This window comes from Mauremys mutica, chromosome 5 (assembly GCF_020497125.1).
Source record: "Mauremys mutica isolate MM-2020 ecotype Southern chromosome 5, ASM2049712v1, whole genome shotgun sequence".
NCBI lineage: Eukaryota > Metazoa > Chordata > Testudines > Geoemydidae > Mauremys > Mauremys mutica.
Window position 1 is genome coordinate 10,866,592 of NC_059076.1, and position 16,239 is coordinate 10,882,830.

Consider the following 16,239-nt stretch of genomic DNA (forward strand, 5'->3'; position numbering starts at 1 on the left):
TACAGCAGAAGTATTTTTAGCTTTTATTCTTTCCCTCTCATTGCTTTGGATGGCTCCTTGCCTTCTGCAAGAACTACAAATAATTTAAACAAGAGACCGTCTCTCCTCCTTTGCAGGAAGCTGCCTCTGAAGTGATCTCTTGAAAGAGGCTGCCCTGCCTTCCTATAGCACAGTTGATCGTATCTGTGCCTGGAAACCACTTCTCCCGTTGCCCCTTTTGCAGAACACCAGCTTGCTGCTACATTATTCTCCCTAGAGTGCAGTAGTAAACTACAGGATGATTTAGAGATAGCACTTTCCAGCTCAGCCAGTCTCTCCTCTATATCTCTTGGACCTCTTTCTTTTTTTCTTCCCACCCATATGCTCTGGTAAACAAAATGGGCATGATCATTCTGATTTTCCGGGCTCTTGAGCACCTTCTACCCTTCTGAATAGGCATGTTCAGAGCTTCCAATCACTGGCAACCCTTTAACATAAGAACATAAGAACGGCCGTACCGGGTCAGACCAAAGGTCCATCTAGCCCAGTATCTGTCTACCGACAGTGGCCAATGCCAGATGCCCCAGAGGGAGTGAACCTAACAGGCAATGATCAAGTGATCTCTCTCCTGCCATCCATCTCCATCCTCTGACAAACAGAGGCTAGGGACACCATTCCTTACCCATCCTGGCTAATAGCCATTTATGGACTTAAGCACCATGAATTTATCCAGTTCTCTTTTAAACGCTGTTATAGTCCTAGCCTTCACAACCTCCTCAGGTAAGGAGTTCCACAAGTTGACTGTGTTCTGCATGAAGAAGAACTTCCTTTTATTTGTTTTAAACCTGCTGCCTATTAATTTCATTTGGTGACCCCTAGTTCTTGTATTATGGGAATAAGTAAATCACTTTTCCTTATCCACTTTCTCCACATCACTCATGATTTTATATACCTCTATCATATCCCCCCTTAGTCTCCTCTTTTCCAAGCTGAAAAGTCCTAGCCTCTTTAATCTCTCCTCATATGAGACCCTCTCCAAACCCCTAATAATTTTATTTGCCCTTTTCTGAACCTTTTCTAGTGCCAGTATATCTTTTTTGAGGTGAGGAGACCACATCTGTACACAGTATTCGAGATGTGGGCGTACCATGGATTTATTTTATGCCTCATTGAGGAAATCAGGGCTCAAAGCATGAAACAATAGTACCTGCATTTCTGGGTACAGATGGGCCATCAACCTATTGGAATTTTTCTTTTGACATCATCATGGCAAAACTGACAAGTTCAAACAATAACTAAATATACCCACAGAACACGTGGCAGCCAAACGCTTCAGACTGAGCTGCTGAGTCCAGTATTTCAATGCCAAGCATTCAAGAATCATAAGGCTTCATCAAAAATCATGATGTGTTAAAAATAATACAGTTGGGATTCTTTCTATTTCCCTTCTGGTTCTTGAGCCTGTCAGATTCATGTTTTCAAGATCTGCACTGCAACCAAGAGGGCTAGGAAACTCAAGAGTCTCACATAATCACATGACTCCAGGAGCTGGGGCTTTAAGAAAAACACCCAGCATAGATAGACTGGCAATAAAATCATGAGAATTGGCAAGAAAACAAAACAGAAAAAGATGTTTTCTGTTTCTTGTACCTGTGTAAGCTCGACAGACCTGATCCTTTCCTCAGATATAAATATCTGTATTGCCATAAACTAGAATAATTTGTGTTTAAGGAACATGAAAATATTAAAACATCACCACAATACAGGAGTTTTGGAAGGGCTGCAAACTCTCCTGTCACAGGGCATGAGCCAATCGAGGTCAGATGGAAACATTCTTGGAGAAATGTTAGCCCATAAACGCTACTGTAGGGTACTTTCACCTTCCCCTGAAGCATCTGGGGTGGCCATGGTCAGAGACAGGACACTGGGCTAGATGGACCATGTGTCTGATCCACTCTAGCAATTCTTATGTTCCACACAGAAGACTACACAATGACTAAACTGTAGCTCTGCAGAATCTCAATGCTCCACTATGTGTATTTCCATTGTGTTTTCACAGCAAGGCCTGGCATGAGCAAAAGTGGGAGGTCTTAGCTCTCTGTTTCAGTTATTTATATCCTATGAACTCAGATGGACACTTCCTGAGTGTGATTTTATGAGTTGCTCTCCAGGCTTAGCCAACTGGGAGCTGTCTGCCTGCACCCCCATCAGCTGATTCAGAAACCTAAAATACAAAATAGTTTTTGCTTCTCAAACGATCCAAGTCTAATCTAAATACACCGAGACCTCGATATAACGCCACCCGATATAACACAAATTTGGATATAATGCGGTAAAGCAGTGCTTCGGGGGAAGGCGGGGGGCACACTCCGGTGGATCAAAGCAAGTTCAATGTAACACGGTTTCACCTATAACGCGGTAAGATTTTTTGGCTCCCAAGGACAGCGTTATATCGGGGTAGAGGTGTATAGTAAAAGCACCTCCCATTTTATCAGTCAGCAGTGTGAGAGACCGCATCGGAATGGACATTGCTTATGCAACTTGGAGCGGGATCAGGTAGCTTGTGGGACAGGCGACTAGGGCTCAGCACAAAGGAGCATTGCTAGTAGTGGCACGACACCGCAGAAAACAACACACACTTCCCTTCACTGCCATGCATGCTACACGCCATGAAACGCCGCAACCTTTACCCCTGTCTTTTGGAAAATAACCCCTTAGTGATGATAAGCAGGAAGTGTCCAGCACATGAGTTATATGATCTTTGGTTTTAATGATGACACATGACATTTTTGGTATGCTGTCTGGGTCAATCCATCATGGAATAATAGGTCAGATTCTCCACGGGGACCCCGTTCTTTCTGGAGACATATATGGGGCTATTTCCTGTTGTTGAGACAGACAAGCTGGGTGCTGAGTTCAGATGAGAAAGCGAATCCAGGCCAATACAAGAAAGGAAGATAAAGCCAGGCTAAGCACAGAAAACACTGAGGCAGGACATCAAATAGAGCAGGTGGGAACACTGACCATATTAGGCTTGGATACGCAACAGCACGCAGGGAAGAAGCCCACCCACAGCCATGATCGCAGCAACTGAAAAGCAAACAAAAAGGCCCAGGATAAGGCATAAATCCCACTGCCCTGGTAATGTGCAAATATATTTGCAACATTTGCATATGCACTGTCTGCATTTGAACCCTGAAAAAGTGAGCTTCAAGATTGTCATTGCAGAAGCTATGAAATGTATGGGCCCTGAACCTCTGAAGCATTTAAGAAGGACTTTATTTTACTTATGTAAATATTCCCACTGGAGTAAGTGGGGCTACCCATGTGCTTCAAGTTAAACAGGTGCCTGGGATGCAGGTGCTTAAGTGATTTTATGACACACAGAATGTGTTCAGGATGATCATGCAGTTATCTATTAATATCATGTTCAAAGGGGTATGAACCTGGGTCCTTATTTTGCAAACACTTAGGAATGGTGTACAAAGAGCATTTGTGCACCCCGGCTGGGGTTGAGACTTCTAATCTGTCCCAGTATGCAGTGCACTAACTGTCTGTGCAGATCCTGGTGGCACACACTAAAAATTCCCTGGTGCACACGGAGGTACTCTAGTCCTGTTTGAAAACAGGACTCCAGGAACACGCACTAGAGAACTGTTAATGCATGCCAGCAGGGTCCACATGGGCCAGTTAGTGTACAATACGCTGGTGCACACTAGAATTAATACCCCATCTGGTGCTCACTTACACACCATGTACACAAGCCCTTACACAAATGCGTAACTTTACGCACTCCCATTGACCTCCATGGGACTATTCATGTGAGCAAAGCTATGCACATGCAGTAAGTGTTTGCAGGATTGGGGCATTTGCATGAGTGAATATTCTGGGGCATCCCTTCTCCTTAGTGATTTGCACAGACTGTGTATTAAAAGGACATTGTGTGAAGCCACTGCTCATTTTAAGAAGATTGGTGAGGAATTATTCCAGGCTAAACAGTTCACCTGGCATCAGTCAATTCTGTGAAGCAGGATGTAACTCTGTCAGCGGCTTTTATCCACTAGCACAGAAGATGCCCTTTGTTGCCAAACTTCACATAATATTAAAGTTGTGTATCCCAGAAAAGAATACAGTGCAGGAGAAATAAATAATGTGTCAGAGGTTCAGCTGGGATAAGTCAGTATAGTTCCATTTTCTTTAGCAGAGCTATGCCCAATATTTCTAGCAAAATTATCATAATGTGAACTTCATTTTAAAAAATTATTCCCTCTTCAGATTTTTAAAGTAAAGTCTAATAGAACTTCTTATAAATGTTCTACCAGTAAAACAACTTTCACACAGCATTGCCAACTTTTGTAATTTTATTATGATGCCTACAATATTTGGTGTTTTTCTTAAATCCCCAGCTCCTGGAGTCAGGCGATTATGTGAGACTCTCAGCTTTCATTAAAAGAAATGCATATATAGTAAATTAAGAAGAAGAGCCCAATATTTAAATGATTTTTAGGTCATGGCTCACAATCTTTGAACATTTGGAGTAAGCAAGGCTAGATAAGACCTATGTAGCCCACTCTAGGCTGTAATAACTGTCTCTCTCTCTCTCTCACTCTCTCTCTCTCTCACACACACACACACACTTATTCCACCTTCTACAAAGGAATTAAATCTATCGTTCTAAAATAGTGACACTCTAGCCAGAATTTTCTAAAGTCTTCAGCAGCCAGAATCAGGATCAGATTTTCAAATCAGTTCAGTTACCTCTTGGGACATGTCTACACTGCAATTAAAAACCTGTGGCTGGCCCATGCCAGTTCACTCCAACTCATAGGGCTCAGGCTAACGGCTGTTTAGTTGCTGCGTAGACATTTGGGCTAGTTCTGAAGTCTGGGCTACAGGACTCTGCAAAATGGGAGGGTCCAAGAGCTTGGGCTGCGCCCTGAATCTGAACATCTACCCTAAAATTAAACAGCCCCTTAGCCCAAGTCAGCTGACACAAGGGGATGTCTCATGGCGGTGCACACACACCTTTAGATGCCAAAAAAACCTGCCTAGATTCTCAAAAGAACCACGGTGCTAGGTGCTGATTTTTTATGACAATCTGGCCCTTCTTTAGGTGCCTAAATGGGAGCTGAGCTCTTCTGAAAATCTCGCCCCAACTGCAGACACTGAATACGTGTAAGCTCACCCTGAGTTCTTTGGAAAAATTGGCCCCCTGTTTCAGTGGAGTTGTTCAGGTGTCAGTGAAGGCAGAACTTGCGTCTCAATGTTTTATACACTTAAAATCTGAAATTTACAGGCAAGTTAAACAGTTATTTTTCTAGATCTGTGTTGCACAAGATTTTTTAAATAAGTGAGAATCCAATAGGCTCAAAATAGTACGTATACCTTACAGAAAACACACATCTGTTTTACAGGTAAATTAAATTGATTCATGGGAAAACAGAATTAACCCCTGGATGCTAGAAATCAAAACGTCTTGATGGCAAAGAACACAGATGCTTGCACTAGGGCAGTTAACGCAAAAGCAGGTTTTGTGATTGCTAATGTTTACTACAGTACCCATCATCTTGGTGGTGACACACTTGAAAACCATATATTAGAGCAGCTGTCTTCTCTATTAGCTGGACCTCCCAAACGGACTTCAGAGGCTGCCTTAGCAGAGCATATTACAGCCTGATGCCACAGGCTGAGCTGGCCCTTTAACGGGGCTCTGCCAACCTCTCCAGATGGAGGGATTGGAAACAAGGGTCACATGGGGAGCATCTAATGAAGAACCAGGCCTGCTGGGAGAGAGAAGGGCAGCCATCAGGAGCGTTCAGAGAGAGACTCAGGGCCTGAGAGGGGAAGGGTTGAGAGGACAACAAAGACAACAAGGACAAGTGCAGAGTCCTGCACTTAGGACGGAAGAATCCCATGCACTGCTACAGACTAGGGACTGAATGGCTGGGCAGCAGTTCTGCAGAAAAGGACCTAGGGGTTACGGTGGACGAAAAGCTGAATATGAGTCAACAGTGTGCCCTTGTTGCCAAGAAGGCTAATGGCATTTTGGGTTGTATAAGTAGGGGCATTTCCAGCAGATCGAGGGATGTGATCATTCCCCTCTATTCAGCACTGGTGAGGCCTCATCTGGAGTACTGTGTCCAGTTTTGGGCCCCACACTACAAGAAGGATGTGGATAAATTGGAGAGAGTCCAGCGGAGGGCAACAAAAATGATTAGGGGGCTGGAGCACATGACTTGTGAGGAGAGGCTGAGGGAACTGGGATTGTTTAGTCTGCAGAAGAGAAGAATGAGGGGGGATTTGATAGCTGCTTTCAACTACCTGAACGGGGGTTCCAAAGAGGATGGATCTAGACTGTTCTCAGTGGTACCTGATGACAGAACAAGGAGCAGTGGTCTCAAGTTGCAGTGGGGGAGGTTTAGGTTGGATATTGGAAAAACTTTTTAACTTGGAGGGTGGTGAAGCACTGGAAATGGGTTCCCTACGGAGGTGGTGGAATCTCCTTCCTTAGAGGTTTTTAAGGTCAGGCTTGACAAAGCCCTGGCTGGGATGATTTAGTTGGGATTGGTCCTGCTTTGAGCAGGGGGTTGGACTAGATGACCTCCTGAGGTCCCTTCCAACCCTGAGATTCTATGATTCTATGATGTCACTGGGTAGTTGGTCTCTGTGAACAGATTGAGCCCAGCACCCCTGGACTAGAGCAAGGGAGCCTAATCCAGCTAATTAAAGAGGGCGGCGCTACACCTGGGCCTATAAAGGGCTGCTAGCAGGCAGCTGAGGAAGAAGGAATGAGACAGGCTGAGCCCTGGTCAGCGGAGGCCACACTGGAGTAAAGCTAACTCCTGTGGTGGGTCCTTAGAGCAAGGGGGCTCAAGGAGAGAACCCTGTGGCTCCAAGAGGGGAGCAGAGCTGGAGGAGTCAAGGAAGCTGCCAGGAGCGGAGAGCCACACACCCCTGAGAGGGGTGGACTCGAAGCCTGGGGGCCAGGTATTGAGTTAAGACTGCCTTCTGCTGGTCTGTTATAAAAGAATAAACCTTGACTGGGCCTGGATGTGGCATCACGATCTTGGGGATGGGGTACAGCGGCGGCCCCCTGGTGACAGTGGGGTATGCCATACAGCGAGAGTCTCCATTGCTCCCAGGCACGGGCCCTGGGGAGTGCAGATCTGCAGAGAGCAGAAGCCAGCTACAAGGCTGGAGTGTGGGGGCGCTTACTGCCAGAAAGCCCTGGTGGGGACAGGACTAAGAAGCCTGCACCGAGGATGGTGGGCCAGCTAGGAAAGTCCATTTGAAGTTCCTGGGGTGGTGGTTTTTTAATGTGATATTAATAAGGACGTGGTGTGTGCCTGTAATCCCAGCTACGTGGGAGGCTGAGGCTGGCGGATCGCTCAGGGGTTCTGGGCTACGGTGCGCTATGCCGATCAGGTGTTCGGTGCCACTGACAGTCTGGCCAGCAGGTGGCTGAAGGACTGGCTAGAACAACACGGACGACATGTTCTGATCAGTACTCTCTCTGCGAGGGATGATGGACCGATCGATCAAGGTGGTATTAATAAGATGGACTCCAAAAGGTGGGGGAGTTATTGAGACAACAAGTGCTGAGTGACCTTTTCTTAAATGGGGAAGCTGAGGCAGGGCTCAAACCCACAGCTGGTTAGTCCTACTACACTTGATGGTAACACAGGTGTGGATGATCCAAAGCGCCTACTTTGGAGGAATGGCCACTACCTCCTCTCTAGAGGCAGATGGTAAAAGACAATACAAGCCATTGATGCTACCTGGGAACCCAGGAGCATGGATGCACTATGGAGGGCCCTGTGAATCTTTTTGGTGGGAGCAGGATATACACACACACAGACCATCATTAATGTTGCTAGATGCTTCCCCCAGGCAATAAGCATCCCTTCCATCTTGGCTAGGTTGAGCAGCAGTTCTTACATGCATTAGATGGCAAAACTTATGATCCTCAAGTTTCAGAAAAGAGAATGCTGTGCTACCAACATATAGCATGTCAATATAATACAAACAAATTGCATTGTCTAGGCAACAAATGAAGACAATTGCTCTAGGAATACTTCTATATCAGACGTACTCTGATTTGTTACAAACCAGTGAGTCCGCCTACTTCATTAATGAGCCCACATATTGCAGTTACCAACCAATGTGTTATAGCTATTAATCAATGCAGCTAGAGAACCGAAAACTGACAGATAACACAAAGCCTGTTTGTTTTGCACCTTGTATATTTGTGGTGACCACAGATGCAACTATGAGCATCTGCTGTACACAATTCAGGTCACTCCGAGTTATACGTTAAGGAATTGATCATGAGAATCAAAAGCGTTGTTCTTAGTTTTCACAAGCTATTCTTCTGAAGCCTACAACTGGAGAAGACAAGATTCTAATGTTAATGGAAGACTTTTTTCTAACATTGTACCCAGCCCTAAGATGAGGGGTGAGTATTCCATATATCTGTATAGCAGAAGGCCAACATGGTAACCTAGCTCCCACTGAGATAATACACTTCTCTCAAACATGAGAAGAACAACATTACATATTGCAAGCTGTTGGGAAAATATGTCCAGCTTGTCTTGTTTCAATACTCAGTTTTATTGCTATCCTTATAACTTTCCTACTATGGGTATATATGATCCCTTTAGCACTACCTGCTAGGGCTTACCCAGTTTACATGTTCAGACATGTCACCAAGTTTTTTTTTTTTTACAGTAACTGATAAGAACAAAAGATTAAGCAGATGATGTGTATGCAGTCAGAGAGAGAGAGAACAACTTTCTAGGAAAGACATTGTATTTGAAAAAGACCACTTGGAAACATGTGCTTGCAGAAAACATCATCTTATGCCTAGGTTATGGGTCCGTTACAGGAGTGAGTGGGTGAGGTACTATGGCTTGCAATGTTCAGGAAGTCAGAATATATGATCACAATGGTCTCCTAAGGTCTTAAAGTCTATGAGATACAGATAAGCCCCAACTGATTTTTTCCCCTAGACAATAGGACAAATTCTACACCCCTGGTGTATATCCAATGGAGTTTATCTTCCATCTTCTCAAAGAGCACTCAACAACATAGTATTTGAAGAACTGAGAGCTTGTCCCCTATGCTTTATCCATTCTATAGCCAAGAAGAGACTTTGTGAATTCTACAAAGTATTAAGAGTGGGATGTTCAACAGTGTGAACCTGGGGCCTAACACTGCTCCCTCTGAGGTGAATGGAATTCCCGCTAACTTCAGTGGGAGCAGAGTTAGGCTAATGCAAAACATTTTTTTACAGTCCCACCCTAAATCTTTATTTCATGAATATCACAGTATTCACTGCATCCCCTCAACTAACACAGGACTATATGGTGACATCATCTGTTAAGCAGAACTTCTGTGTTGATTTTAGTGAAGTGTTCTGCATGATGTACTTCATGATGGGTGACAACCCCTCACCATGGTTTGCCATATCCTTCCCTCCCACCCTCCTATTAGGAACTTTGACTAAATATGCGACAAGGTTTGGACATGCTAAATGCATACCTACTGTTAGCCATTCTTCAAGGTCCTCACACCTGCCCAGTTCCCTGCCTGATGCTAAAATGACATCCTGAAAATCACTACTTTCTCTAGGGGTCGGTCTGTGGGTCTTAGTGCTTAATAATGGCCCTGGCCCAAGTGGGGAGCATTCAGCTCACTGTCTGAGCAAGGCAACATGAGCAGAGTGAAGAGTACTTGGATCGGCTGACCCTCTAAATATCCCATTTTCCTAGCTAGGAGCAACGGCCTCTAAAAGGACAAATAGGCAGAAGGTGGCAATTAATCCCTGAAAGCAGGTGGTTTCTGCCTGTCTTTTGAGGCATTGCACATCTGTGCATTGCCCTGAGGTATTTCTAAGGCAGGGTGGTTGGTTTTGTTTTGGTTGTCGGGGTGGCAGAACCAGGTGAGTTGATCAACAAGGTGCCAGGGAGGTTAGTTCTAGGGAGAGGGAAGATACAGTCGAGACAGTGATTGTGGCCTGCAGGCTGGCAAGACTGGGCCCCTCGGATTGGGAGAGGCGTTATCTCATCCAGAAGAGTTGGGAGAGTGACCAGAACTCTTCTTTCGTAGGGCGGCTGATCAAGTTTCATTCTACTTTCATTCATTTCATTTCATTCTATATCTATATCCTCCTTTATCACAAGGCACTCTAGTTCACCCATCTTATTATTTAGACTTCTGGCTATTTGTGTACAAGCACTTTAAAAACTTGTCCCTGTTTATTAGCCTGCCTTTTTCTGATGTGCCAGATTCTTTTTTATGTGACTGTTTATCATCTGATCCGGCCCTTACATTATACTTCTCATTCCTCTGCTCCTGACTATAACCTGGAGATTCTCTATCATCAGACTCTCCCCTAAGAGAAGTCTGTGTCCGATCCACACGCTCCTCTGCAGCAGTCGGCTTTCCCCCATCTCCTAGTTTAAAAACTGCTCTACAACCTTTTTAATGTTTAGCGCCAGCAGTCTGGTTCCACTTTGGTTTAGGTGGAGCCCATCTCTCCTGTATAGGCTCCTCCCATCCCAGAAGTTTCCCCAGTTCCTAATGAACGTGAACCCCTCCTCTCTACACCATCGTCTCATCCACGCATTGAGACTCTGAAGCTCTGCCTGCCTACCTGGCCCTGCACGTGGAACTGGGAGCATTTCTGAAAATGCCACCATAGAGGTCCTGGATTTCAGTCTCTTCCCTAGCAGCCTAAATTTGGCTTCCAGGACATCTCTCCTACCCTTCCCTATGTCATTGGTACCTACATGTACCACAACCACCGGCTCCTCCCCAGCACTACACATAAGTCTATCTAGATGCCTCGAGAGATCTGCAACCTTCGCACCAGGCAGGCAAGTCACCGTACGGTTCTCCCGGTCATCACAGACCCAGCTATCTACATTTCTAATAATCGAATCTCCCATTACTAACACCTGCCTTTTCCTAGAAACTGGAGTTCCCTCCCCCGGAGAGGCAACCTCAGTGCGAGAGGCAACCCCAGCACCATCTGGAAGGAGGGTCCCAACTACGGGAAGGTTTCCCTCTGCTCCCATTGACTGCTCTACTTCCCTGGGCCCTTCTTCCTCCTCAACAGCACAGGAGCTGTCTAAGCGGAGGTGGGACAATTCTACAGTGTCCCGGAAAGCCTCATCAACATACCTCTCTGCCTCTCTCAGCTCCTCCAGTTCCGCCACCCTGGCCTCCAAAGTCCGTACATGGTCTCTGAGGGCCAGGAGCTCCTTGCACCGACCGCACACATACGCCACCCGCCCACAGGGCAGGTAATCATACATGCAACAGTCAGTGCAATAAACTGGATAGCCCCCACTCTGCTGCTGGGCTTCTGCCTGCATTGTCTCCTAGTTAGTGAAAGGGTGGTTTACGGAAAGTAGTTTTGGAATGTAGTTTGGTTTATAGGTTTTAGGATTTTAGGGGGGGGGGCACAGGGAAGGGGTTACGGCCGGCGAGGGACTCCCACTCCCTTCCCACTCCCCTTCTAAACTCCCTTGCGAAACTCCCTGTTAGCAGCCCCTGTTCGCAAAGCTCCCTGGTTGCTTGTGCGCGGCTTTATAAAGCCCTGGCCTGAGTGAATGCCCCGCCCACTGATTAAGGCTCAGCCAATTACCAGAGGCTTTGAGCTTTCAAACCTGCCTCCAACTGCCAGCCAGAGCACACGGTCCCTCAAACAACCAAACAAACAAACAGACTGACAAACACAAGCTCAGCACACAGCAAGTAACCCCCAAACACAAACAAACACACACTACAGACAGTCACTTACCCCACAGATGCTGTATTAGCTCCTCCTTCACCTGGAGAACTCCCTTGCGAAACTCCCTGTTAGCAGCCCCTGGTCGCTTGTGCGCGGCTTTATAAAGCCCTGGCCTGAGTGAATGCCCCGCCCACTGATTAAGGCTCAGCCAATTACCAGAGGCTTCAAGCTTTCAAACCTGCCTCCAACTGCCAGCCAGAGCACACGGTCCCTATAAGGGCCGGATCAGATGATAAACAGTCACATAAAAAAGAATCTGGCACATCAGAAAAAGGCAGGCTAATAAACAGGGACAAGTTTTTAAAGTGCTTGTACACAAATGCCAGAAGTCTAAATAATAAGATGGGTGAACTAGAGTGCCTTGTGATAAAGGAGGATATAGATATAATAGGCATCACAGAAACCTGGTGGACTGAGAGCAATCAATGGGACACAATCATTTCGGGGTACAAAATATATCGGAAGGACAGAACAGCCGTGCAGGGGGAGGAGTGGCACTATATGTTAAAGAAAGTGTAGATTCAAATGAAGTAAAAATCTTAAGCGAATCCCCAGGTTCCATAGAGTCTCTATGGATAGAAATTTCATGCTCTAGTAAAAATATAACAGTAGGGATCTATTATCGACCACCCGACCAGGACAGTAATAGTGATGATGAAATGCTAAGGGAAATTAGAGAGGCTATCAAAATTAAGAACCCAATAATAGTGGGGGATTTCAATTATCCCCATATTGACTGGGAACATTTCACTTCAGGATGAAATGCAGAGATAAAATTTCTCGATACTTTAAATGACTGCTTCATGGAGCAGCTGGTACGGGAACCCGCAAGGGGAGAGGCGACTCTAGATTTAATCCTGAGTGGAGCGCAGGAGCTGGTCCAAGAGGTAACTATAGCAGGACCGCTTGGAAATAGTGACCATAATACAATAGCATTCAACATCCCTGTGGTGGGAAGAACATCTCAACTGCCCAACACTGTGGCCTTTAATTTCAAAAGGCGGAACTATACAAAAATGAGGGGGTTAGTTAGACAGAAGTTAAAAGGTACAGTGACTAAAGTGAAATCCCTGCAAGTTGCGTGGGCCCTTTTTAAAGACATCATAATAGAGGCCCAACTTCAATGTATACCCCTGTAGCAGGGTGGACCCTGCTCCGGCTCTGAGGGCTTTGAAAAAGCAGCCTGGCAGGGCCTGAGAGCTGTGGCTGGAGGCTGGGCTGATGGGGAAAGTGGCTGCAGCTGGGGCCACGCCCCAAACTGAAGCCCTGGGGATTATAAGAGGCAGGAAAGCCAGAGCACAGTCAGAGTCTCTCTCTGCCTGCAGAGAGGGATGGGCCTGGCTGCTTAGCTGGAGGCTAGATACCTGAGGGAAGCAGAGCTGGGGGATAGGCTGAAGACCCTGAGGGAAGCTCTAGCCAGGACAGCCCCAGGCTGCGGCCTAGCGAAGGGCCATAGGTACTGTGGGTTGCAGAGGGCAGCCCAGGGGTAGGACGAAGCAGCAGGTCCAAACCCCCTTTGCCTGTGATGAGTGGGCCGATACTGCAGTCTGCCCCAGGGTGTGGGGCTAGACCATGACTGTCAGTAGCCACTACTGAGGCAAGGCGGGGATAGTAGCGCGGGGTTCCCCTGGGAGGGGGAGACCCAATTATAGATAGCGGGCACCGGGTCCAGGGAGGGACGCCGGGGCCAGAGAACAGGCGGGTCACCGGCCTGCCGGGGGCGCTCCAGGGCCGGACCGAGGGACATTCCAGGACCGACCAGCAGGAGGCGCGGCAGGGGTGAGTACCGCCCCGTTTACAACCCCAAATTAAGAAAAACAGTAAAAGAACTAAAAAAGAGCCACTGTGGCTTAACAACCATGTAAAAGAAGCAGTGAGAGATAAAAAGACTTCCTTTAAAAAGTGGAAGTCAAATCCTAGTGAGGCAAATAGAAAGGAGCACAAACACTGCCAACTTAAGTGCAAGAGTGTAATAAGAAAAGCCAAAGAGGAGTTTGAAGAACGGCTAGCCAAAAACTCCAAAGGTAATAACAAAATGTTTTATAAGTACATCAGAAGCAGGAAGCCTGCTAAACAACCAGTGGGGCCCCTTGATGATCAAAATACAAAAGGAGCGCTTAAAGATGATAAAGTCATTGCGGAGAAACTAAATGGATTCTTTGCTTCAGTCTTCACGGCTGAGGATGTTAGGGAGATTCCCAAACCTGAGCTGGCTTTTGTAGGTGACAAATCTGAGGAACTGTCACAGATTGAAGTGTCACTAGAGGAGGTTTTGGAATTAATTGATAAACTCAACATTAACAAGTCACCGGGACCAGATGGCATTCACCCAAGAGTTCTGAAAGAACTCAAATGTGACGTTGCGGAACTATTAACTAAGGTTTGTAACCTGTCCTTTAAATCGGCTTCAGTACCCAATGACTGGAAGTTAGCTAATGTAACGCCAATATTTAAAAAGGGCTCTAGGGGTTATCCCGGCAATGACAGACCGGTAAGTCTAACGTCGGTACCGGGCAAATTAGTTGAAACAATAGTAAAGAATAAAATTGTCAGACACATAGAAAAACAAACTCTTGAGCAATAGTCAACATGGTTTCTGTAAAGGGAAATCGTGTCTTACTAATCTATTAGAGTTCTTTGAAGGGGTCAACAAACATGTGGACAAGGGGGATCCGGTGGACATAGTGTACTTAGATTTCCAGAAAGCCTTTGACAAGGTCCCTCACCAAAGGCTCTTACGTAAATTAAGCTGTCATGGGATAAAAGGAAAGGTCCTTTCATGGATTGAGAACTGGTTAAAGGACAGGGAACAAAGGTTAGGAATTAATGGTAAATTCTCAGAATGGAGAGGGGTAACTAGTGGTGTTCCCAAGGGTCAGTCCTAGGACCATTCCTATTCAATTTATTCATAAATGATCTGGAGAAAGGGGTAAACAGTGAGGTGGCAAAGTTTGCAGATGATACTAAACTACTCAAGATAGTTAAGACCAAAGCAGATTGTGAAGAACTTCAAAAAGATCTCGCAAAACTAAGTGATTGGGCAACAAAATGGCAAATGAAATTTAATGTGGATAAATGTAAAGTAATGCACATTGGAAAAAATAACCCCAACTATACATACAACATGATGGGGGCTAATTTAGCTACAACGAGTCAGGAAAAAGATCTTGGAGTTATCGTGGATAGTTGTCTAAAGATGTCCACGCAGTGTGCAGAGGCGGTCAAAAAAGCAAACAGGATGTTAGGAATCATTAAAAAGGGGATAGAGAATAAGACTGAGAATATATTATTGCCCTTATATAAATCCATGGTACGCCCACATCTCGAATACTGTGTACAGATGTGGTCTCCTCACCTCAAAAAAGATATTCTAGCACTAGAAAAGGTTCAGAGAAGGGCAACTAAAATGATTAGGGGTTTGGAGAGGGTCCCATACGAGGAAAGATTAAAGAGGCTAGGACTCTTCAGCTTGGAAAAGAGGAGACTAAGGGGGGATATGATAGCGGTATATAAAATCATGAGTGATGTTGAGAAAGTGGATAAGGAAAAGTTATTTACTTATTCCCATAATACAAGAACTAGGGGTCACCAAATGAAATTAATAGGCAGCAGGTTTAAAACAAATAAAAGGAAGTTCTTCTTCACGCAGCGCACAGTCAACTTGTGGAACTCCTTACCTGAGGAGGTTGTGAAGGCTAGGACTATAACAATGTTTAAAAGGGGACTGGATAAATTCATGGTGGCTAAGTCCATAAATGGCTATTAGCCAGGATGGGTAAGGAATGGTGTCCCTAGCCTCTGTTTGTCAGAGGATGGAGATGGATGGCAGGAGAGAGATCACTTGATCATTGCCTGTTAGGTTCACTCTCTCAGGGGCACCTGGCATTGGCCACTGTCGGTGGACAGATACTGGGCTAGATGGACCTTTGGTCTGACCCGGTACGGCCTTTCTTATGTTCTTATGTTATACTGACAGTAGCCAAATTCACTCTGAGTGAGAGGGCGTTGCCAAGGAGCTGAGTGGCCATTGGGGTGATGACCTGGGGCAGGATGCTGTAGCTCTTGGATCAGCGTCCATTGACGTAAATGAAAGCAGGATTGCCCTTCCTGTGATTGGCTGTGACTCTTGACAAAAGTGGGGGCCTGTTCCCCCAAAGTCCTACTTGTTATCAAGTGTATCTTGGGAGTGAGGTGTAATGCACTGTACTAGGAAACAGCCATAAATCACCTAAGATGCTCTAGAGGAAAGCGGGCAGAAATATACAGATAAATATGTCCTTTAAAATAGCACAACAAGTCATGACTCATGCCATGAAAATCTGTCACTACTTCTGAAAAGCATTATCTACAAACTGTCTCCCATGTTTCCTACGGAAATATCAAGAAAAGTGAACTATTTTAAAGCTCCGGCACATACTGTAACAGTAATTTTCTTAGTGGAAAAACTCATCTGTTGTGACCTT

The 16,239-nt window shown here is 45.6% G+C and overlaps 1 protein-coding gene across 4 annotated transcripts in view; it reads right to left on the reverse strand.

The window, feature by feature from the left end:
* The window catches only part of EPHA5 (EPH receptor A5), a 340,760-nt gene that overhangs the window by 52,970 nt on the left and 271,551 nt on the right, over positions 1 to 16,239 (reverse strand). Inside the window, exon 9 of one of the 4 annotated variants that reach the window (XM_045018677.1) lies at positions 3,004 to 3,069. The exons of the other annotated variants lie outside the window; for them this stretch is intronic. Coding sequence (XP_044874612.1) covers positions 3,004 to 3,069 — 66 coding nt within the window. The remainder of the gene's footprint in view (positions 1 to 3,003; positions 3,070 to 16,239) is intronic. 4 annotated transcript variants of the gene reach the window in all.